This window comes from Hyaena hyaena, unplaced genomic scaffold, assembly GCF_003009895.1.
Source record: "Hyaena hyaena isolate Hyena2069 unplaced genomic scaffold, ASM300989v1 scaffold_67, whole genome shotgun sequence".
In the NCBI taxonomy this organism is placed as follows: Eukaryota; Metazoa; Chordata; class Mammalia; order Carnivora; family Hyaenidae; genus Hyaena; species Hyaena hyaena.
The window spans coordinates 3,506,738-3,532,101 of record NW_024080699.1 but is presented as its reverse complement, the minus strand read 5'-3'; the positions used below and the strand labels follow the sequence as shown (position 1 = coordinate 3,532,101).

Genomic DNA, 25,364 nt, shown 5'->3' with positions numbered 1-25,364 from the left:
GCTCAGAGAAGCCAAACCCCAAAAGCTCGGGGAAGGCCAGGGATGGGGTTCCTGTCTACAGAGACATTCCTTTTCCCCGTGTTCCTGTACCATGTGAGTCTCCAGCATCTTCCCCAGGGGCCTACTGACTGTCGCCCCCGTGACACTTTTCGAAGTCCATAAAATTGCATGTGAAGACTGCACCCTTTGGGGACTGTTGTGATCTATTTCTAGAAGAAATTGTGTTTCTTGTGTTTCCAGAGATTTCTAGATCTTTGTGTAATTGTCATGCTGAGATTGAAGAGGAGAGATATTCCCAATTCTGCTTTTCTTAGAGAACTGACTGCCTCACTGTATAGCTTTGAGGTTAGAGGGTAAGGTCAGGGGACCTCACAGGGGGAGGGCACCCCCAGTGGGCCTTGAGAAGGGGAGGTCAAGTAGCACCCAGAGAAAGAGAATGATTGCCCTTAAAAGCAGTCCTATCCATTCCCAGAAAGATATACACACGGAATGTGCCTCCTTGTCAGGTGGATTAGATGTGCTTATCATCGCTCTTCATAACCAGGGTGGGAAACGGTCCCCAGATCTGCTAAAATTGGGGGTTTTGAGACAATAGTGTGGGGGAGTTTTCAAGGGGAATGCAAAGTGTAAAAATGAAGAAAATACTCCAAAGAGCTGGCAAATACGTATTAGAATACATGTGTTGGTATTATGGATGCTTTCTTTTCTTTACTTTGTTTCCCGAACTTTCTGTGATGTCCTTATAATATTCTTATAGTTTAAAAAAAAAACACACAAAACCAGTAAGAAGAATGACCTAACCTCTTTCTCCTCTCTCCTTTCCTGCAGCAACAGTGCACTAACGGTTTCGATCTGGACCGCTCGTCAGGACAGTGTTTAGGTATGAGGCCGCCGAAGATGGGATGCTGGGTGGGGGCATCCAGTGACGGACTGGTTGCGGGGCCATTTCCTACCCAGCTGTTGCTTGATAGTATCCAATCTGTATTGACCTGGATTATGGGAGAAAACAGTGCCAGAGAATGCTGGGAGTCAATAATGCCTTTTTATACCTTCCTTTCTGTGGGCCCAGCCCTGGGCTGAGGGCTGTGAGGGGGTGAAGATGAGTGAGAACTGATCCATGTCCCCAAGGGGTTCTCTCTCTCTGTATTCGTCTGCTACGGCTGCTGTAACAGATTGCTACAAATATAGTGGCTTGAACGACAGAAATTTATCTTCCAGCTCAAAAGTTATCTATAGATCATTCTCCATATTATTTGTAGGTCAGAAGTGCTACAGGGGTTGGTAGACCCTGGCCAATCTCCGGGGGCCAGCAAAGCTTTGTTCCTTTCTGGAAGCTCTAAGGGGAGAATCCATGCCCTTGCTCATGTGTATTGTTGGCAGAATTCGGTTTCTTTCTTCTTTTTATTTTAATTTTTTAAAAATTTTAATGTTTATTTATTTTTGAGAGAGAGGGAGAGACAGAGCGTGAATGGGGGAGGGGCAGAGAGAGAGGGAGACACAGAATCTGAAGCAGTCTCCAGGCTCTGAGCTGTCAGCACAGAGCCCAATGTGGGGCTCTGACTCACAAACTGCGAGATCATGACCTAAGCTGAAGTCAGACGCTTAGCCGACTGAGCCATCTGGGCACCTCTTTTTAAAAAATTTTTTAAATATTTATTTACCTGAGAGAGAGAGAGAGAGAAGCATGCAGCGGAGGGGCAGAGGGAGAGGGAGACACAGAATTCGAAGCACCTCCAGGCTCTGAGCTGTCAGCACAGAAACCGATGCGGGGCTTGAACTCACAAACCACGAGAGATAGAGACCTGAGCTGAAGTCAGATGCTTAACTGACTGAGCCACCCAGGTGCCCCAGCTCCTTTCTTTTTTTAAAAAATTGAGATACGATTGACACCTAACGTTGTATGAGTTTAAGGTGTACAACTTGTTGATCTGATACCCTCTGTACTGCGATATGATTACCACCATGGCATTTGCTAAAGCCTCCGTCACATGGTGTAATTGCATTTCTTTTTTTAAATGAGAACCTTTAAGGTCTACTCTCTTAGCAGCTTTCAAGTATTCAATACAGTACTGTTCACTGTCCTCACAATGCTGGGTACGAGCTGGCCATGAGCTCTTACTCAGCTTATAACTGCAAATTTGTCCCCTTTACCAGCCTTCTCCAGCCCCCAGCCCTCTCCAACCACCGTTTCACTCACTATTTTTATGAGGTTAGTTCTGTTTGGTTTCACGTGTAAGTGAGATCATACAGTGTTTGTCTTTCTCTGTTTGACTTAATCTCACTTAGAACGCTCACAGGGTCCATTCATGTTGTTGGAAATGGTACTATTTCCCTCTTTCTCTTGGCTGAATAATAGTCCATTGAGTGTGTGTATAAATGTATGTGTGTGTGTGTGTGTATGTGTGTGTGTGTAGCTATATGTCTTGTTATAAACCCATCTTTTCCATTCATCGCTGACAGACACTTAGGTTGTTTCCAGGCCTTGGCTGCTGTGAGTAGCGCTGCAGTGAGCACAGGACTGTGGACATCTCTTGGAGATTCTGTTTTCATTTCCTTCAGATAAATACCCAGAATTGGGATTGCTGGGTCATACAGTAGTTCTGTTTTTAACTTTTTAAATGTTTATTTATTTCTTTTGAGAGGGAGAGAGAGCATGAGTGGGGGAGAGGGGCAGAGAGAGAGAGAGACAATATCGCAAGCAGAATCCCCCACTGTGGGGCTTGATCCCGTGAACTGTGAGATCATGACCTGAGCTGAAATCAAGTGTCGGATGCCCAACTGACTGAGCCACCCAGGTGCCCCATTTTTAATTTTTTTAATAAATATTTTTAATGCTTATTTTTGAGAGAGAGAGAGAAAGAGAGAGAGAGATGGAGAGAGAGAGAGAGAGAGGCAGAATCCAAAGCAGGCTCCAGGCTCTGAGCTGTCAGCACAGAGCCCCACGCGGGGCTTGAACCCACGAACTGTGAGATCATGATCTGAGCTGCAGTCGGACACTTAAGTGACCAAGCCACCCAGACACCCCCCCTTTTTTTTTTTAAACTTTCTGAGGAGCTCCTGTGCTGCTCTCTGTTGTGGGTACACCAGTTTACATCCCCACAGAATTAAGCTTCTGGTGGTTGTGGGACTGAAGCCCCCGTGTCCTCACTGGCCGTCGGCAGAGAAACTTTCCTGGTTTCAAGAGGCCTCCTCAGTCCCGGCCTCATGGTCCCCCCCACCCACCTTCAGAGTCACCACTATGAGTTGACTCCCTCATGGGCTCTGGGATCTCTTCTTTGTCCACTGTCACATCTCCATCTCCACATCCCCAGCCCTTCTTGCCCCCTCTTCTTCCCCTTTTAAGGACTGAGGTGATTGTGCTGCGCTCACCCAGCTAATCCCTCCGTCTCAAGGTCAGCTCAGCTGGCTAGCAGCTTTAATTCCACCAGCTACCCCATTCTCCTCTGCCAGGTGACCTGATGCAGTCACAGGTTCCGAGGATTAGGATTGACATTTGGGGGCTGTTCTCCTAGGATGTCATCTAGCGGGAGAGGCAGACCTAGACGGAGCGAACACTGTACATGGTGGAATAAAGTCATTGCCAAGTTAAGGTGATAGCAATGGGCCCTGCAGAAGTAGGGGACAGAGTGAGGTCTTAGGGGTCAAGAAAGAAAGCCTTCCTGGAGGCCACATTTGGATTGGGCACTGAAGGGTGAGTGGGACCCTGAGAAACCGATTCCAGGTGAGGGAACAGCATAAGCAAAGACCAGGGGTGGAAAGGACGTTGCGTATAAAATAGTTTGTTGTGGGCGGAGCGTAGCACACATAGAAAGATAATAAGGCAGCCCCACCTGTCCCCACCTCCGGGATGTATTTAGCTTTTTAATTGCATTTGATTGAAGCCAGATCATTCGTCTTCCCTGAGCTCAGGGAACCAGAGGGGAGATGGATGGTTCCAAAAAAACGGTGAATGGTGAGCAACAAAACCCCGGAAAATCTGGGCCTGTACTTTGAGTCCAGGTGCCGGGGGACAAGGGTGGACCAAGGGTGAGGGGGGGCAGCGGCCATTCTTTCTGTCCTTCCAGACTTACGGAGGGTTTCAGGCCTGCAGGCAGAGAATGGGGCATCTGAGCCTCAACATTCCCGTTTCCTGAGGTGGGAGTTGGGATGCATTTCTCGGATGAGCTGCCTGGGGTGAGCTGTCGGGACTCAAGCATCTCTCTCCCAGCCTCTGGTCCCCCCTGGAATGACCCCAACGCTGGTGAGAGGGCCCAGTGTGTGAGCTCATGTAGTGGGCTGCTCGAGCTGGAGCCAGAGGCCAGGGGTCCCCTGCACCAGCCTAGCATGGCTGATTTTCTAGGCAACCTACCTCTTGCTCCGGGCGGACCACCCACCTGGGCTGGAAACGGGCCTCTTTGCTGGCCCAGTGGGAGCTGACCCCCAAGTAAGCCTCCACTTTTTTTTTCTTTAATTTTTAATGTTTATTTTTGAGAGAGAGAGAGACCAGTAGGGGAGGGATACACAGGGAGAGGGATAGAGAGAGAGAAGGAGACACAGAATCCCAAGCATGCTCCAGGCTCTGAGCTGTCAGCACAGAGCCTGACATGGGGCTCGAACTCATGAATTGCGTGATCATGACCCGAGCTGAAGTCAGACGCTTAACCGACTGAGCCACCCAGGTGCCTCTTGTCTCCACTTTCTTAACAAGTGACCAGCTCTCAGCCAAGCCTTGTCTTTCTTTTTTTTAATTTTTTAATGTTTTACTTATTTTTGAGAGAGAGAGAGAGAGAGACAGCATGAGCAGGGGAGGGTCAGAGGGAGAGGGAGACACAGAATCCGAAGACAGGCTCCAGGCTCTGAGCTAGCTGTCAGCAACAGAGCCCGATGCGGGGCTGGAACCCACGAACTGTGAGATCACGACCTGAACCGAAGTTGGATGTTTAACTGACTGAGCCACCCAGGTGCCCCAGGCCTTGTCTTTCTTGATGCAGGGGACTCTCTCCCCTGCCTAGCTGTCATTTGGAGTAGAAGTGGGAACAATGATTAGGTCCGTCCCAGTGTTCCCTGAGCGTCTCGTGCGCACATGGGAGCACCTGAGATGTATTAGACGGCACACTCGCAGATAAAATGCTCTTTATTTTAGTGGTTATATAGTCATTGTTACCGTCACCTTCTATTTCTGTTCACTGATGCTGTTTACTCTTAGGTTTCAAATGTGGGAGATCGTATGGGTTTTGTGGATGTGGTCCAGATTGTGATGTGGTCTCTGATGGCTGATGTTTGGGTGGCTCTGGTCAATTTGATTCAGTCTAACCAACATTTAAGCTAAATCCTGCCGTGATGAGCCAGTACCTGCCCTCACTGTTTGGGAGCGAGTGCTGGTAAAGAGGGTTTTGGGGCCCTTTGCTTCAGTGTGCACCATGCACGGTGTGGCCAGGGAGCCACTAAGTCTCATCCTCTTCTGTGACCCTTCCAGATATTGATGAATGCCGGACCATCCCTGAGGCCTGCCGAGGAGACATGATGTGTGTTAACCAAAACGGCGGGTATTTATGCATTCCCCGAACAAACCCAGTGTACCGAGGGCCCTACTCTAACCCTTACTCGAACCCCTACTCAGGTCCGTACCCCGCAGCGGCCCCACCGCTATCAGCTCCAAACTACCCCACGATTTCAAGGCCTCTCATATGCCGCTTTGGATACCAGATGGATGAAAGCAACCAGTGTGTGGGTGAGTAGCCCCTCGTCTCAGACGCCCTGTGCCCTGTGCTCCGGTGAAGTCCTAATCTGGCAACCGTGAAGTCCTAACCCGTCAAACAATGACTTACCTTCTGCAAAGTTCCTTCACTCTTAGTGGCCTGTGTGTCTGGGAACCCTCCTGCCGATGAGTAGCTTAGATTGCTGTCACGTGACAGTTCTCTAGAAAGCCAGTTTGTTTCTCCTTTATTTTCATCTGTCTTTCTAGCTGTCTGTCTGCCTATCTGTCATCTGTCTAAAGACCGTCTGCCTATCCGTCATCCGTCTAAAGACTATGCTCATGTTTTCTCTGTCCAATAGTAAGTGCATCTGGCCTAACTCAGTGAGTCCCAGAGAGAAGATCTAAAAAGCACTGGCACTTTCTCTTCAAACACCCCTCACCGTTGAATGGAATGTATGCTCTTGAAATAAAAGAAGTCTTGAAGGCCATGGCCAACTGTTCTGGAAAGAGAGTGGGGTCCTTGGGTGGGCGCCAGTGTTCTTTTGGCGAAAATGAGCCTCACTGATGGGAACTCAAGCAAGAGTAGACTTCTGGGGGGAAGGCAACACCACATGCCAGGAGGCCCCAAGGGTGGCAAGTGGTTGGACCAATGCCCTCTTACGTGTCTGTTGGCCAGTGTGGCCTTGGTGGAGGGTTACCTGGGATCCTCCCTTGGTTGCTTTGATGATTGGACCAATCAAATTGGTCACAAAGGTTTTGGTCCAAAGCTTCCAGCTTTGGCAAATGGTCTAGCGTGATGATGGCTCCAGACTTTTCTGATTGTGTACGCCATGTATGAGATCTTTTTGAGCCCGGAGCCCTGTGATATGTGTATTTATAAGTTCTGTATATCTCCGATTATACTAATATGGTTTCAGGAGTATAAAGCATACGTTAAAAATAAAACATTTTAGAGGATGTGATAACAATAAATGTGCACTGAAGTTCTAGTACTTCTTCCTATACCCACAAAGGCTCAGGAGACCACTGACGTACTTAGTGAGAGTTTTAGTGGTCCCATCTCAGGGCTCTGAAGTACTGAGCTGTCAGGGAAGCTGTGGTTATTTGTAGAGTCTTCTGTATGTTCGTGGAGGAGTGTCCTTTTCCATCTGGATACATGGAAATAGCACACAAACAAGTGTCTGCAGAGCTGCAAGGGGAAATTGGATACACCTGGACCCAAGCCTCTCCATTCTTACTGGTCTCAAGGGAGATTTGTGTGTGCATGTCTGTGTGTGTGTGTGTGTCTGTGTGTGTGTCTTTGTGTGTCAGAGAAAGAGAGAGAGAGGGAGGGAAGGAGAAAGAGAGGGGTGGGGAGAGGGCGGGGAGAGCTCGTTGATGGTCACCTTGAACATAGATGAGTGGGCAAAGACAGAGTGCGGGTCCCAGTCACGCCATGGGCACAGTTTGGTGGAGGAGGTGGCACACAGTTCCTTAAAACAAGCACAACCGTTGTACCTGGAAAGGACTTTAACAATTTAACTTCAGCCTCCAACAAGTTAGTAATGACAGAGGTAGGCTGGGGGTCCACTGGCCTGACCACCAGTCTTCACTTTCCTGACTTGGTCGCATGAACTCTCTTGTCTAGTAGAAAAGAAATTATTCCAGAAGGAAATGCAGAGAAGGAGAGGTTGAGGGGTGGTGGCCCTCTTCCAAGATGTCCTATGGGGCCCGATGCACTGAGTGCATGACTTGGAGTGAGGACGGGGGCATAGTAACCCACCACGGTGTTCTAGGATTTCGGGAGGCGGCCTCGGGTGGCTGGATATCGGGTGCTCTGCCTGACATCTGGGGCAGTGCGGGGGGAGGCTATGGGGGCCTCTTTGTGGAGCAGCCGGGAACGGGGGCACGGCTCCCCGGAGTGGCCCGCCCTCCCTCCCACGGACGTCTTTCCAGGATCCCTGTGCCCTTGAGGATAAGGATGTGGCTGGGAAACTTATTCATCTCCTGGTCCTTGTGACGTCATGCAGTTTTATGGCTCCCAACCTGTCACACGGGAGATGTGGAGCCTTCATAATGGCCCTTTTGTAAGAAGAATAGAATCAAGGAACCCTAGCGAGGCCTGGCACCGGGCCCATCCATTTCCAAAAAGTTCAGCATTATGCATTCATAAGTCCTGAGTTCTTTCTAACTTCCCCTCCCTCCACCCCACCGTTTCCTGATGTACTGAAGTCCTTCTGGGCATTGTAAGAGGTGACGTCACAGGGGAGGGGGCGAGAGAAGGGAGGGGGAAGGGAGTCTGCCTCCACCCACTGTTCCCTCCAGGAACAAGGATGCGAGAGGTGGGCTTGAAAACAGGCAAAAGGGAAGCAAGGCACAGAGATGGCCGGAAAGGGGGACACACCAAGGTGGGGGGGGGGGCGGACATTGCTAATAAAAGTGGAGGAGGTGAGGACAGAGTTCTTGCCTCCTGGAAGAGGAGAATGTAGGTCCGAGCTTGTGGGGGAAGCGTGATCAGGAAGAACTGGGAAACATTTCTGAAACTTTGGTGTTCTCGGAGGGAGGACAGCCTCTCCAAAAACCTCTTCTCCTCTTCCCCATCAAGATGGAAATAACAAACAAGAGTGATCATTGGTAGCATCAGTAATAATAGCAAAGACTTCCACAGTGCTCTGTGCCTGGGATATTTGCATGTGAATTAACACGTTTACTCCTCACCTCAACTCTGCAGGGTAGGACTGTCATTATTCCTCTCATACTGGGAAGGACCCGGAGCACAGAGGGGTTAGGAAATCTGGGGATTTCCTAACAGGGATAGGCCAGGATTTGAACCCATTCAGGCTTTGCATGAGGCTCAGCAAGGTTAAGGGTGTTCAAAGCCTCTCAGAGAGTCTATGTTGGAGCCCTGATTAAACGAGGGCTTCCTCTTGCTTTTTTTTTCTGTAATTTAAATTTTTATCTTGGAAAGCTCTGAACCTAGACAAAAGCAGAGAGAACATAATGAACACTTACCTACTTATCACTCAGTTGCTGTGATTATTAGCGCGGACCAGCTTTGCTTGACCTTTATTCTCCCCCAGTGGATTAATTAAAGCAAATCTCAGACGTCATATAACTCCATCCTTGCATACTTCAGAACATATCTCTAAGAGATAAAGATTCTTTCTTTCTTTTTGTTTTTATTTTTTAAACATGTATTTATTTATTTTGAGAGAGAGAGAGAGAGGGAGAGCAGGGGAGGGGAGAAAGAGAGGGAGAGAGAGAGAATCCCAAGCAGGCTCCATGCTCAGTGTAGAGCCCAACACGAGACTCAGTCTCATGCCCTGAGCCAAAATCAAGAATTGGATGCTCAACTGACTGAGCCACCCAAACACCCTTGAGATAAAAATTCTTTAAAAAAAAAATAGTCACAATGCCGTTGTCAAATCTACAAATATCAACTGTAATTCCTGTTTATCATTAAATATCCAGGTGGTATTCAGATTTCCTTGACCATGTCATAAATATCTTTTTTTTCCTTTTGGTTTGTTTGAATCAGATCCAAGTAAGGTCTACAAATTGCCTTTGGTAGATAATATCTCTTCATGTTTTTTTGTTTCTCTTGCATATTAGTTGAAGAGGTGGAGTTGTCTTTTAGAATTCCTTACATTTGAGATTTTGCTGACCACGTTTTTGTAACATATTCCTTCATCCCTTCTATTTTTCTTTAAACTGGTAATAGAGCTAGAGACCTGATCCAATTCAAAGTAAAGTTTTTTTGGCAAACTGCTTCATAGGTAACACTCTTCATCTTTTGTTCCCTTTATGCCCTGGTTTCTCCTCATAAATTATATGACAGTCTGCTTAAAGAACAGGTGGACATTTTCACCGTGGCTTCCCTTTTTCTGAGTTTTGGACCCACTTTCAAAGAAGCGGTTTCCTCCCTTGTGCCCAAATTAGACTGTGACCTGTGTCTACAGGCCAGACAGGGCCAGGCTCAGGGCACAGGGCTCTTGTACCCCCGAGTTTCCTTCTTGACTTCTCTCTTTTGGGTTCTCCTTTGGAGGTGACTAGGCCCTTCTGGAACAAACTTTGGCTCAGATTTGAGTCCCCCAACCCCTAGATGGGAATTTGGATCACCTGGACACTTGCAGACTGAACGGTGACCCACGAGTCCCATACAGCCCATGAGCCAAGAAATTTCTTTGTGTTCTCCAGAAAACTGGCATCTTGGCTTGGAGGTGCTCAGCCCCAGGGCCGCCTCCACGAAGGTGGCGGGACTCATGGCTGGTTAGGATGTGTCCTCCAGATACTGGACCCTTGCGAGATTGGTGGCCGGCTTCTCTAGCGATTGAGAGCCACATGGGAATGGTTAGTCAGCCAGGAGGAAAGATCTGCTATGAGGAAGTCTCACCTACCTATGTGCACTCCAGATGCAGACGAAAGGTAAAATCAAACACTAGCAAAGGTTCCGAGCAGGCCAGAAGACCTCGTGGAAGCAGGCTTCTGCGGGGTTGACAGCGTGGAGGCCGGGGGCTCAGGAAGAGGGGAACTGAGCTGAGGAGGCAGCCAGGATTTGAACCCCTACTCAGGAACCTTCCTATCATAGCACATGGCCTCAGACTTTTGGCCAAGGTCTGTGAATGTGGATGTCACTTGTTTGTGTGTGTTTGTTCCCATTGGGGCTTGACTTGTCACCTCTCTGAGTCGACACTCTTGCTTCTGGCTTTGCCAGTTAACTTGGCTTAGTGGCAAGTTTAAGGGCCTCATCAGTAACTTCATCATGCTCGTGAGATGTTCTGCGGCTGAGCCACAAGCCTTTTCCTAGAGCTGTGCTACCCCAGGGACTGCAGGACACCTTCTGGTCATTGTGAAATTAGGAGCAGGGCCTTTATTCTCCCTCCCGGCCTTGGAGATTTCTCACTGATTGATCAAAGCGCTTGAGCAGGCAGGTAGGGACACATATGGATCCTTCTGGAAGATGGATGGTGCTAGCCTTTCTCTTGAGTTTTTTTCTGAGAAAGCCAGCCAGGTTTTACTCAGCCAACGTTGAATGTAACCATCGTGAACAGAGCACCTACTGATGCCAGGCTCTGGCCTGGGCACTGAGGGGACAAGGTGTCTGGGCCCAGCCGTGGCGCTGTCTCCAGAGCTTACCATCAAGCAAGGGAGATTAGACACAAAAGGAGCCGCTGAAATACTAGGTGTCCTGTGATCGGTCCCTGAGACGTGGAAGAGAAGGCAGAGACGGAACGGAATGGACAGGGCTGGAACTTGGACATCAGACAGGCCTTGATTCCCACCCTAGTTTGGCTGCTTCCTGGCTGTGAGACTTGGGTCTCAGTTTCCTCATCTGTAAAACAGGCATAGCAAAGTCTAACTCGCAGAGAACTTACAAAAATACCTTGTTCCACATCTGCACAGAGTATCTCACAGTCCATGTCAATCAGGAACGATTCTAGGATCTGGAGATGATAACCTCTAGGAAGATTTGTGGAGTCTGAAAATATCTGGGAGGCCTAATTCTTTAAAACCTTTACAGTGACCTAAAACTGAGCTTCATACACATCCACCTTGCAGACTTTTCAGGACTTTGCCCAGTTTGGCCCCTTAGGAGACTTCAGTCAGATTCCGCTTTGAGATGCCAGCAAAGCCTGGGATTATTTCAACTGTGAAACAAAACAGTGGAAGTCATTCCAACCTGACATTTCTTCCCGGCAGAGGAGACAAGGACCAGAGCACATAGAAACTTCACTCAGCTCCCGATGCAAGGGCTCCTGCAGGCTTTTCTTCCTATTTTTCTTTAATGTTTATTTATTTATTTTGAGAGAGAGAGGGAGAGCGTGAGCAGGGGAGGGGCAGAGCGAGAGGGAGAGAGAGAATTCCAAGCGGGCCCCCTACTCTGTCAGCGTGGAGCCTGAGGCGGGGCTCGATCTCACAAACCCGTGAGACCATGGCCTGCGCGGAAATCAAGAGTCAGATGCTTAACCGACTGAGCCACCCAGGCGCCCCACTCTTCCCATTTTTTATACAGGCTTGGGCTGTAACTGAAATCAAGTCCTCAGGGATCAGACCGGAAGGAAAATGCAGGAAACACGGGCCACTGGGTTCTTCAGCCATTGAGAGCACTGGCATGAGGCTGGCCTGGGGGGAAGCGGACCAGGATGGAGACTGAGCAAACCCAGCCATCCTTGTGAACCAGGCGCCAGCAAGATTGTTCATGCGTTCCGGGCCGTCCCTTCTTGCTTCAAGTCTTTGCCGGTCGTTGGCTGGGACAGTGAGCCAGCCGCTTAGCCTCTCTGAACCTCAATTTTTCCATCTTTCAACAGGGGATGACAGTACCAGTTTCTGTAGGATATTTGTGAGAATTAAGTGAGATATGCATATAAATTGTCTAGTGTGGAGGCTGGCGTGTGGTGAGGGCTAGTGACGGTTACTTAATCCGAATCTTGTTTTCATGATTTCAGATCTAACCATTCCATTATGAATTCTCGTGCTTCAGATCCCTAATCCTGTTATTCTATTACTGTTCGTTATTTCCCCTGGGAATTAGGTTTAATAGTGCATGACTTTGAGAGGGTTGAGGGCTGGATTCTAGCTACTTTTTGGCACAAGGAGCCTCCAAGGAGACCTCAGCAGAGAAGGAACTCCGGGAAGTATGAGGACAGCCCTTTTCCGCGGGAAATGCAGGTCTGCCCTGGGGGCGGGGGTTCCCAACTCCTCACAGGCTCCCAGGAGTTGATGCTGGTCCCAGAACCATGCTTTTTTTTTTTTTTTTTTTTAAAGACTCCAGTCCATCAGTCTATTCTTAGATAGGATTCCATTTGAAAAAATCTTAAAACTTAATTTTTCAATATAATCCCCATATTGTTTGAGTTTTTGTTTAAAAAGAAAACAACCCTCCCCCCCCCAATTTTTTTAAAGCCTATATGAGGCAGACCATGTGGTAAAGGGACCAGATAGGACATTGATAAGAACTAAATAGGGGCACCTGGGTGGCTCAGTTGGTTGAGCGTCCGACTCCTGTTCAGGTCACGATCTCACAGTTCGTGAGTTCAAGCCCCGCATTGAGCTGACTGCTATCAGCAGAGAGCACAGAGCCTGCTTCAGATCCTCTGTCCCCCTCTGTCTCTGCCCGTCCCCCACTCATGCTCTCTCTCTCTCTCTCAAAAAATAAAACACTACAAAACAAAAGAAACACAGTATTTATGCATCATATCACAGCTGTGGCAGTTATTCTGAAGTATGTTGAAATATTTGGCGTATTTTGAAATATCGTTCTCACTTATTGCTACTTCGAAATTATACAGGGTATTAGAGCTGCTGTCCAATCTTGTTGTTTAATGCACTGATAAGGAAGCATATATATTACTATCTTACACATCTATTTAAAAAGTATTTTTATAATATAATTGGTCTCTTTTGCAATCCTGTGAGTTTAGTTGCATGCTATTCAAAGCATTATGCCGAGCAGGGGTCCGTGGGCTTCATCGGTCTGTAAAACAGGTTCATGGTGTGCACGCAAAAGGCTAAAATTCCTTGGATGAGATGATCTCTCAGAGTTCCTCCAACTTGAGAATGTTCTGCTTTTCCAAATCTTCCCAGTCCTTAGGAAGATAGTCTGGATTTTCTCTTAACTTGTTCTCTTCCGAATCGCTCAGTGATGGGGCCCCCTTCTCTCTCTTGTGCTCCAACCAGCACAAGGTCTCAATGACATCTGTCAGGACTGTGTCTCTTCTCCATTTATGAGGAAGTTCCTCCCACCTGCAGCTGTCGCCGCCTTTGGGAACTGGCCCTGGTCCGCGGCGAGGTCCAGCGCACTGACCTGCTGACCGGCCTCGGCGCTGGGTGGGCACCCACAGTGGGGTATGCCCGGCCCTCGGTGCCTTTGTGCGGTAGGCACTTCCCCAGTGCCCAGCGTAGCAAATTTCTCAATGACCTACAAATTTGTCTTGGCTCTCACCCTATGTTCCTTGGTCTGGTCCTGTTTCTTTCAATTATGTTCCGTGCTAGAATTAGCCAGTTGTGTGTGAAAAGCAAGCGATATTGCAAGAGAATGGAAGAAGTGTGAACTTTCTTTTTATTTTTTTTTTAATGGTAAGAGGATAGTTTTATTTTCTTTTTTTCTTAAATAATTTATTGTCAAGTAGATTTCCATATAACACCCAGTGCTCATACCCACAAGTGCCCTCCTCCATGCCCATCACCTCCCTTCCCCTCTCCCCCACCTCCATCAGCCCTCAGTTTGTTCTGAGTATTTACGTCTCTCATGGTTTGCCTCCCTCCCTCTCCCCAACTATTTTTCCCCTTCTTCTCCCCCATGGTCCTCCATTAAGATCCTCCTAATGCACCTATATGTGCAAACATATGGTATCTGTCCTTCTCTGCCTACTTATTTCGCTCAGCATAACACCCTCAAGTTCCATCTATGTTGCTACAAATGGCCAGATTTCATTCTTTCTCATTATAGTATTCCATTGTATAGATGAACCACATCTTCTTGATCCATTCGTCCATTGATGGACACTTAGGCTCTTTCCGTGTTTTGGCTATTGTTGAGAGTGCTGCTGTGGACATTGGGGTCCATGTGCCCCTATGCATCAGCACTCCTGTATCCCTTGGGTAAATTCCTAGCAGTGCTATTGCTGGGTCATAGGGGAGTTCTACTGTTAATTTTTTGAGGACCCTCCACACTGTTTTCCAGAGGGGCTGCACCAGTTTACATTCCCACCAACAGTGTAGGAGGGTGCCCGTTTCTCCACATCCTCGCCAGCATCTAGAGTCCTCTGATTTGTTCATTTTAGCCACTCTGACTGGTGTGAGGTGGTATCTCAGTGTGGTTTTGATTTGTATTTCCCTGATGAGGAGGGACGCTGAGCATTGTTTCACGTGTCTGTTGGCCATCTGGATGTCCTCTTTGGAGAAGTGTCTGTTCATGTCTTCTGCCCATTTCTTCACTGGATTATTTGTTTTTCAGGTGAGTTCCTTATAGATTTTGGATACTAGCCCTTTATCTGATATGTCATTTGCAACTGTCTTTTCCCATTCCGTCGGTTGCCTGTTAGTTTTATGGATTGTTTCCTTTGCCGAGCAGAAGCTTTTTATCTAGTTCATTTTTGCTCTTGATTCTCTTGCCTTTGGGGATATATCAAGTAAGAAATTGCTGCGGTTGAGGTCAAGGAGGTTGTTTCCTGCTTTCTCCTCTAGGGTTCTGATGGTTTCCTGTCTCACATTCTCAAAAATGTCCTTTATCCATTTTGAGTTTATTTTTGTGTATGGTGTGAGAAATGATCTAGTTTCATTCTTCTGCATGTTGCTGTCCACTTCTCCCAGCACCATCTGTTAAAGAGGTTGTCTGTTTTCCATTGGATACTCTTTCCTGCTTTGTCAACTATTAGTTGGCCATACATTTGTGGGTCCAATTCTGAGTTCTCTAGTCTATTCCACTGGTCTATGTGTCTGTTTTTGTGCCAATACCATACTGTCTTGATGATGACAGCTTTGCAGTAGAGGCTAAAGTCTGGGATGGTGATGCCTCCCATTTTGGTTTTCTTCTTCAATATTCCTTTGGCTATTGGGGGTCTTTTGTGGTTCCATACAAATTTTAGGATAGTTTGTTCTGGTTTTGAGAAGAATGCTGGTGCAATTTTGATTGGGATTGCATTGAATGTATAGACTTAAATGTCATTACTACCCAGAAGTGTGAACTTTCAACAGCCGAATGATTCAGCTTTGCTCTCAATGGTCTGGCCAAGGTAGGTGCAAGACCATGTCTCCAGACAGTGCCTGCTGAAGGACAGGAGGGTGCAGTTACCTGTCAGGGCCAGGGCTGAGCAGACCATTGAGCCATGTGTGTTTTAAATTAGTGGGAAGTGCATGTTACAGTTCCACCGTAGAGGTGTGATGTGTCCAAATGTGTTGAAATGGAAGAAGGTGATTATATCTTCTTTTGCCATCAAGGCTAGTTGTAGATTTCTTTTTTTTTTAATTTACTTATTTATTTTGAGAGAGAGAGAGAGCACAAGTAGGGGAGGAGCAGAGAGAGAGGGAGACAGAGAGAATCCCAAGTAGGCTCTGCGCTGTCAGCGCACAGCCTGATTCTGGGCTCAAACTAAGGAACTGTGAGATCATGACCTGAGCTGAAATTAAGAGTTGGACTCTTAACTGATTGAACCACCCAGGTGCCCCGAGGCTAGTTGTAGATTTCTTTTCAAATATCCTTAAAAAAAATTTTTTTAAATGTTTATTTACTTTTGAGAGGAAGAGAGGGAGAGACAGAGGCATGAACAGGGGAGGGGCAGAGAGAGGGAGACACAGAATCTGAAGCAGGCTCCAGGCTCCAAGCTGTCAGCACAGAGCCCGATGCAGGGCTCGAACTCATGGACCTTGAGATCATGACCTGAGCTGAAGTTAGATGTTTAACTAACTAAGCTACCCAAGAGCCCCACAAATACCCTTTTTTTAAAAAAAAAAGTTTATTTTCAGAGAGAGAGAGAATCCCAACCAGGTTCCGGCACTGTCAGTGCACAGCCTAATGTGGGGCTCACACCCATGAGCTGTGAGATCATGACTCAAGCTGAAATCAAGAGGCAGACGCTTCACTGACTGAGCCACCCAGGTGCCCCTCAAATATCTTTTTGATGGAAGTGGATTTTGATGATGTGGATTTTGATGGAAGTGGATTGAGTACACCACTGGCCAACTCTAGAACAGAATCACTCATGTAGGTTCAGTGTACACTGACTGTACAGTGTACAGTGTACACTGTAGGTTCAGTGGCTTCTGTTGATGCTCTTATCTGCTTGTGTGCATGGTGCCGGAAGGGCGTCTGTGGCTCCTGCCCCTACCCCAGCACGAGGGAAGAAACAGAATGATGTGAGAGCTCTTTGTGCTGTCAGAAACGGATTAAATATATAAAGAAGCGAAAATACGGTATGGATACAAAGTCTTAGTTTTATAGAGAACATGTGCATGAGTATAATAAAGCTGATTAAAACAATACGTTAGGAATCACATTTACTGTTGCTGACCACAGCCTCGTGTAACTATCCTCTGAAAGGCTCAAGTTATAGTATCTGCTGCTGGGGAAAGAAAGGAGATCTTTAGTTTCTCGAAGGACCTGGAGGGAGGGGTCGTTAGGCCAAAGAGCAGTGGGAGATAGTAAGATGAGGGAATAGGAGCATGGGCTGTAGATTCGGATATTTGGGGTTCAAATCCCATCCTTGCACAGTCGTCTAGCACAGGGTGTTAAAGGCTTTGAGTGTCCTATCTACTAGATGGGGTAATAATACTTGCCTTGTGGGGTTGTTTTTAAGCTTATTAGCAGAGGATATGTTGAGTGTGTCATGGTCAGGTGTGTGCTCCCTAAATAATCCCTCCAAGCCTCACCCCTCCCAGTCACGGACGGGTGAGACTATTTATCCCCGCTGGGGAAGTTTGAGGAAGGAGCATTGAAGAGGAGGGGCTGCCTTTTAGACTGTGACCTCTAATGCCCCCCAACCCCCCACCTTCTCCACCCTGATCTCGATGAGCCAGGGAGGCTGCCTCCTTTTTTTTTTTTTTAATGTATTTATTTTGAGAGTGGGGAGGGGCAGAGAGAGAGAGGGAAAGAGAGAATCCCAAGCAGGCTCCACACTATCAGTGCAGAGCCCGATGCTGGGCTCAAACTCACAAACCATGAGATCATGACCTAAGCTGAAATCAAGAGTTGGACCAAACCCCCCAGATGCCTCCAGAGAGGCTGCCTTTGAGCCTTTCTCTGGGGCCCTCTCAGCTCTGGAAGTGCCAATCAGTGACGTGGGTGCGTCAGTTCTCTGCTGTCCGGCTGCCAGCTTCTCCAGACATGTGGATACGGAGACAGAGGCGGACTCCAGACCACATGGTTGGCAGGCTGTGACTGTGGCTGGGCTGACCCCTCATGGGACAAAATCCCCCAGCAGGCCAGCTGCCCTTCTTGGAGGCAGAAAGTTCCACCGCCTCCCAGCAACCCCCCAGGTGTGGGACAGAAGGCGGGCAGGTGTGGGTGCCGGGGGTTGGGACCATGGATGGGGTGCCTGGTGGAGGCTGGGTTTCCTCGGATGTAGCTGTCGCACCCGGATCCACTGTTTATCCTGCTCATCTGGCCGGATGGGTTCTCAATAAGTGATTGTTGAATGAATGAATGAGTGAATGAATGAATAAGTGGAAGGAAGGAGAGTGTGAGCACTGTTAAACCCAAGCAGTGAGAAGGGAGCCTTCACTCATTTCCTCACTCAACCTTTCATCACTCACTCGGGGCACACCCCTGAGCGAGAGGTTCCTGTTTGTCTTGGAAGCAGAGAGGCGTGCTTGGGGAAGGGTCTTGGGGCTGTCTCCTTGGGGGCTGGCAGAGAGAGGGCATTCACAGGATTCCTTCCCTCCAGAGGGCCTCAGACATCAGACTGGATGTCAAGGACTGACCTCCCATTCCCCTCCGGCTTGTCGGAGCTGGGCCAGAGGGGAGATGGGGACAGCCAGTGCTGGGCCCTGCCCCAGACAGCCAGCGTCCACAGACTCCAGGGGACGGTGGGCGGGTCAGGGCCGGGGGGACTCGTCAGTGCCGTCTGACTCTCCTTCAAGCTCAGACATTTGCAGAACCCCGGCCAGAGTTGATTTATGGGCTTCACATATTTCACAGGTCTTAACACATCCCCCAGGAATCAATGAGGTCAGACAGAACAGACTTTGCATCCGGAATCAGTATGAAATTGGCATCGTCAACAGTTCCCATGGGAAGCAGGGGATAATAATTGGGGGAAGGGGGATTATATTAAGCAATGCAAAGACACAAAACCTCGGACTCTGCTTCATTCCCCCTGGGGAGGAAGACAAGTCATCTGTTTTCTGCATCTGAGCTGGGTGAGGGGTGGCCACCTCTGTTGGGGTCACTGTGACCACAGTGAAGCCTGATAAGACGGGGCCACCAGCGCAAGCGATGAACTCAGGGCGAACTTAGCAGTGACTGCAGCGTCCTGTACTGTGTCCCCTGGCTCATTCTCCATAACTACGATAAATAGACTTTTGTGATTATTTATTTAGCAACTCTCTATCCAGCAGGAACTTGTTGTAATTTTAGCACCTGATAAATATTTGTTGAACAAGCAGGAAAGCTTAGGCGGTGAATTGTATGTATAGGATTCAAGATGAGTAAGGGAAATTGGTTATGTCTCAGTTATCCAAATAGGTTCTATTGTTCACAGACTTTATTCATTGATCATTTACGTGCTGGGGCCTGTGCTGGGCTACCAGATGATCAATCAGGCACCATCACTGCCCTGGGGAGTGCACACGGTGGCCGAAAGTTGGGGCGGGATGGTAGTGGGGTAGGAAATGGGGAGCCCAACACCTACTGGTTAGTTATCGCCCGACGGAATGGGACAGGATCCAAAGCCGGTGAGCTTTGTTGGCCCTGGGGGGGGCGATGGAAATCTTCCCTAAGGCAGATGGAACACATCTGTGCATTCATTTGATTAGATGGAGAGTCACTGAGCACTTCTCTGTGTCAGATGCCAAGTGCTGAGAGGGTTTGCAGAGGTGAGTTAAGACTTGATCCCTGCCCTCGGGATCCCGCAGCTGAGTGGAGGTGAGTAGGTGTTGGGGACCGTGGATTTACGTAAATCATCCGAATCTTTACAGGACCCGGAGGGTGAGAAGCAGTGGGAGCCGCGTTGCCAGGTGCTGGAGGAGGAATAGGAATTCCGCTCAGTGGATGTGATGCCGTTAAGAGCATCTCTGGAGGTCTGAGTAGGGTTTTCATGTGGGAGATGGGAAAGGCCGTTCTGGGTTGAAGATACAGCATTGATACAGACATGGCGGCAGGAATACCGGTGAGGGCCAGCCTTGGTCATGAGCCCATTTGTCACCCGCCCATTCTTGATACCTAGCGTGTGGCTGCAGTGTGGATGTGGGGTGGGGGTGGGACAGGCATGGAGCGAGAGATAAGGCTAAGAAAGTTGGCAGGAACTAGACATGGGGGCCTTGAGTGCCATGCCAAAGGCTTGGGCTTTATTCCGTGAACAGTGGTTTTTGAGTGTGTGTGTGTGTGTGTGTGTGTGTGTGTGTGTGTGTGTGTGACTTCTGTTTGAAGAAGCTTCCTGGTTTAGGGACCCAGTGGGCTGGGGTCTATGTCTGACCTTAGTCCTGCAACAAGCTCAGTGGGTGGTGGTTGCTCCAATCCCCTCCCTTTCTGGGCTCCATTTCCCCATCTGTACAAGAGAGCCTGGAAGTCTCTAAGGCTGTCTCTCACCCTGACCACTCAGGAAAGTGCTTACAACAACTAGGCGAAGGGTAGCTTCTGGAAGCAGGTGGACTCTGAAGATAGCATCTTTTCCACTCGAGGAAGTGACTTTCTGTATTTAGTCCAAGCTCTGGGGGCTACTTACTGGGCCGTCTCATGATGATGTCACCTCCACGTTCTCAGAGTCCTGGTTGGAGCTTTTCTGTAAGCTCAAGGCAGAGATGAGCCCGTCTTCCGAGTCCCTCCAGAAAAGGGGCATCCATGGACGGCGATGACAGCGGCTCTGACCGTGGTGATAGTACATGGCCCCTTTCCGTAAGAGATCTGGTAGTGCCTTTGTGACACCTGGGGAGAGTTTGCGAGCGGCTGGAGCCCAACACAAGCTCCTCGTGAAGCCAAGCGTCCTCTTAGATAGACCAGTGGGATGGAAATGTAAGAGTTTCACAATCAGGCCTTTCTGGGAAGTCCCCCACCTCAGCCCTCCGAAACAGACCCTTTTTAGACAATCATCTCAATCTTACTTAGCCCCAGAGAGCAGGCGTTGGCCAGGAACCAGGTGGCACTGGCCTGTGGTCTGTTGGCTTCTCACTGTGGGAGGCTGGATTCTGAGGTTATATCCTTAATCGACTCCCTTAAATGTGATAATTCCCACTTGAACACTGCCTCTTGCTTTTCCAAATGCTTTCGCATCCACCAACTCACTGAATCCTCCAACAGCCACTAGGCAGGCTCAGTGTAGTTTCCCCCATTTTGCAGAAGACTTGGAAAGGCTCTGTTGACTGTCCTAATATCCCTCCAGTCATCCATGGGCGAGGCTGACCAGAGTGCAGACTTTCAGACCCAACTCCTCCCGGCAGATGCCCTGGGCGTTCTTTGTGGGTTTTGTTTGTTTATTTGTTTGTTTAAAATGTTTATTTAAATTCCAGTTAGTTAACATACCGTGTAGTATCAGCTTCAGGTATGTAAATAGTGATTCCACACTTCTACACACTCCCTCTCCAGTGCTCATCATAACAAGTGTCCTGCTTAATCCCCCTCTCCATTCTCACCCCTGCCCCGCCCCCCACCCCCCTCCCTCTGGTAACCATCAGTGCGTTCTCTGTGGTTAAGAGTCTATTTCTTGGTTTCCCTCCTTCACTCTTTTTTCCTCCTTTGTTCACACTTGTTTTGTTTCTTTTTCTTTCTTAATTTTTTAAATGTTTATTTATTTTTGAGAGAGAAAGACAGAGTGTGAGCAGGGGAGGGGCAGAGAGTGAGGCACACATAGAGTCCGAAGCAGGCTCCAGGCTCTGAGCTGTCTGCACAGAGCCCGATGCAGGGCTTGAACTCACAAACCACGTGAGATCATGACTTGAGCTGACGTTGGATGCCTAATGGACTGAGTCACCCAGGCTCCCCTTTTTCTGTTTCTTAAATTATACATATAAGTGAAATCATATGCCATTTGTCTTAGACTGACTTACTTCACTTAGGATTATGCTCTCTAGATCCATCCATGTTGTTGCAAATGGCAAGATTTCATTCTTTTTCATGGCCTAATAGTCCATTGTATATATATATATACCACATGTACTTCATCCATTCATCAGCTGATGGACATTTGGACAGTTTCCATAATTTGACTATTGTAGATAATGCTGCTGTGAACATCAGGGTACATGTATCCCTTTGAATTAGTATTTTTGTATTCTTTGGGTAAATACTTAGTAGTACAGTTGCTGGATCATATAGTAATTCTGTTTTTAACTTTTTGAGGAACCTCCATAGTGTTTTCCAGAGTGACTGCACCAATTTGCATTCCCACCAGCAGTGCAGGAGGGTTCCCCTTTCTCCACATCCTCTCCAGCACCTGTTGTTTTCTGTGTGGTTCATTTTAGCCATTCTGACAGGTGCGAGGTTATATCTCATTCTAGTTTTGATTTGTATTTCCTTGGCGATGATTGATGTTGAGCATCTTTTCATGAGTCTGTTGGCCATCTGGATGTCTTTGGATGGGATGCTCTTTGTTATTTACAGGCTATGTTGGCTTCCTTTCTCTTCAAACATATTAAGCTCTTCCCTACCTCAGGGCCTTTGCACTTGCTGTTCCGTCTGTTGGAACTTTCTTCTGGCTCTTCACATTACTGGTCATTCTCCTCTTTTAGGTTTCAGCTTAGTTTAAATGTCTGCTTCTTTAAGAGCCCTTCCCTAAACACCCTGTCCAGAGTAACCCTGCTCTCACTCTCTGTCACAGCTCTTATCATTATTATCTGTCACAAACCTGAGTGTGCATACAATAATTTGCAGTATTCAACCAGCTTTCTGGGTCCCACCTCTAGTGATTTAGGAAGTTTGAGTTGGGTCCTGGATTTTCAAGTGATGCTGATGATTCCGGTCTGGGGACCACACTTGGAGAACCACTGATTGATAACTATCTTTTGATTAGTTAATTAATTGATTAACTTTTACTGAGGTATAACTGACAGATAGCATTATATGAATTTTAGGTGTGCAACATAATGATTCCCTGTTTATATCGAATCCCACTAAGTCTAGATAACATCCATCACAACGAAGTTACATTTCCTTTCCTGTGATAAGAATTTTTAAGATCTACTCTCTTAGCAACTTTCAAGTATACAATATGGTAGAAGTCTAGTCGTCATGCTGTGTGTGACATCCCTGTAACTGACTGACTTTGTAACTGGGAATTTGTGCCTTTTGACCCCTTTACCCATTTTGCCCATCCCCCTCCCCTGCCAGGGGCAACTGCCAATCTAATCTGTTTTCTGTATCTGTAAGCTTGGGTTTGTTTCATTAGTTTGGTTTTTTTAGATTCCATTTATAAGTGAGGTAATGTGGTATTCGTTTTTCTCTGACTAATCTCATTTGGTGTAATGCCTTCATGGTCCATCCATGTTGTAAGCGGCAAGATTGCTCTCTTTTTTATGGCTGGGTAATATTCCCCTGTATACACACACACACACACACACACACACACACACACACACACACACACACATCTTCTTTATCCTTCCATCCATTAGCAGGCACATAGCTCGTTTCTGCATCATGGCTGTATTTATTGCTTAATTATCTGTCCCCCCCTCTTATTTTGTTTCTGCTGTACCCCTAGTGCCTGGCTTATCATTGGTGCTTGACAAGTATTTGTTAAGTGAGTGTTGACTGAAGACTTTGTAGTGTATGTAATAGAGAAAGTCAAACACTGACAGAAACCCTGGAATTGACTTAGTCTGATTCCTTCTCTGTTACCTTTTTTTTTTGAACTTTTCTTTTTAAAAATTTTTAAATGTTTTATTTATTTTTAAGAGACAGTGTGTGAGCAGGAGCTGGGGAGGGACAGAGAGAGAGAGAGAGAGAGAGAGGGAGGGAACAGAAGATCCGAAGCGGGCTCTATGCTGATAGAGCAAGCCCGGTGCGGGGCTCGAACTCACAAACTGTGAGATCGTGACCTGAGCTGAAGTCAGAGGTCGAAGAACTGAGCCACCCACATGCCCCATGCTTGAGCTTTTCCTAAGAGTCAACATTACTTTCAGTACAGATTGTATGGACAATTTTCATAAATTCCTGGTGAATGAATTGGACTCTCTGGGCTCAAGGAGGGTTGTCAGAAATCCAACCAAAAGCCCAGGACACCTGGCCAGGTGTGGGTGCCCGAGTCTGCCCCTCTTCCATGCTGTGCTTAAACCTGGACGCTCACCTCGCCTGCCATCAGGTGGGGAAGAGCTCACGTACCCTCACTCTTCTGTCTTAAGGCAAATTGTAGGAGAGCAGGCTGCGGTCAGGGGAAATGAGGGGGTGTGGGGTGGAACTGTGGTTCCAGGCTTCCTTCTGGGATGAGAGGGTTGGCACTAAGGGAAGAAACCTTGATCTTGGGCTTGTCAGCACCATGTTCTAACAAACTAGGGACCCAGCCAAGGCGCCACAGCTGTAAGCCTCTTGGGAACTTTTTGAGTAAGTGAATTAAAATTTTATGACTGATTTGCACAGAACACTTCTCATAATTCCCAAATTGGTACTTTCAGAACCCTCAAGTGTCTGAGGCCTCCTCCTACCCTTTAGTTTCAGAAGAACAAAGTCGAGACTTTGCCAGACTGGAATTGGGTTTTCAGGGTAGCATTTGATCTTTCCTGGCAAGGGGAGCTGGAGATGAGATCAGAGGTGGTTAGAGACCCCCTGAAGGTATCACTGTGACACTTCATCCTCCAGCTGGGGGCAGGGCTCCTTCGAGGACCCACAGGAAATGGAGTGTGCGTGTGTGTGTGTGTGCATGTGTATGTGTGTGTGTGTTTGGGGGCAGGTTGCCAATTTTTAAAAAATTTTCTTAATGTTTATTTATTTTTGAAAGAGAGACAGAGTACAAGCAGGGGAGGGGCAGAGAGAGAAGGAGACACAGAATCCAAAGCAGGCTCCAGACTCCGAGCTGTTAGCACAGAGCCCGACCCGGAGCTCGAACTCAGGAGCTGTGAGATCATGACCTGAGCTGAAGTCTGATTCTTAACCAACTGAGTCACCCAGGCGCCCCACAGGTTGCCAGTTCTTGTGGGGACCACCACATGGCTGCCCTGGGTGCAACTAAGTCTGCCTGAGGGAGTCAAGGAAGTCTGTGCACAGAAGGGGCACTTATGGTTCAGTCGGGGACACCTGGAGAAGAGGGATGTAACTTGCCCAGGGTCGCCTCTCATTTGCAGAACTGGGATAAAGCCCAAAGTCTTTGGATTCCTAATCGCAGGGAACAGCACTTAGCTGTGGGAAGAGGCTGGCTGTGGAAACTGAGTGACTTTGGGCTTCATCCCCTTTAAGAGAAGGACTGTCTCTAAGATTAGTTTAGATGCTCATGTGTGGTGAGGTCCTGGGGGTAACAAATGAGCAATGCAGGATCTCAGCTCGACAATGTTGGGATCTCTTGATTCTGTTGTCTGTGTTCACTTTTATATTCTAAGCAGGCTAGTGTTTGTCAGGATAAGGTGAGTGAGGGCACAAAATGAACTATCTTTTTAAAAATGAGCTCAGGGCAAGGGCCTCAGCAACCTTAACCAGAGTCTGGTTTGACAAGAATCTGCCCCCAACCCAGCTTATATGGACACCGAGCCTAATCTTCTTTGTAAGTCATCGAGCTTTGTTCTTTCCACATTCAAGCTCCATAAAGAGTCACAAATAGACCACATTTGTCTGCCAGTGTTCATTTTCTCCTCCTGAAGATGGAGGAAGTAAAAAGGCAGGAAATCCTGGTATTTCAGCAGGCAGGCAGGCAAGCCACAACAGGGTTAATAAAATAGAAAGTATTACGACAACAGTAGATAGTACAACTTGGCTTTTAGCTCTTGTGAGGAGGGAAGGCTTGCCAGGATCACATTCCAGAGCAGCCTACTGACCATGAAGAATGTGTGGGGTTCTAGAATCAAGTGCAGTGAGCCACACGCACGCACAGTCTGCTTCCCCTGGCAGTCTCTGGTATGGGAGATGTTCAGGGAC

General features: G+C 47.8%; 1 protein-coding gene across 2 annotated transcripts in view; it reads left to right on the top strand.

Annotated features, from left to right (window-relative positions):
- The window catches only part of FBLN5 (fibulin 5), an 82,326-nt gene that overhangs the window by 5,030 nt on the left and 51,932 nt on the right, over window positions 1-25,364 (top strand). For both annotated transcript variants that reach the window (XM_039232552.1, XM_039232553.1), the window contains exons 3-4: window positions 829-880; window positions 5,456-5,710. In XM_039232552.1, the coding sequence (XP_039088483.1) occupies window positions 829-880; window positions 5,456-5,710 (307 nt within the window). The remainder of the gene's footprint in view (window positions 1-828; window positions 881-5,455; window positions 5,711-25,364) is intronic.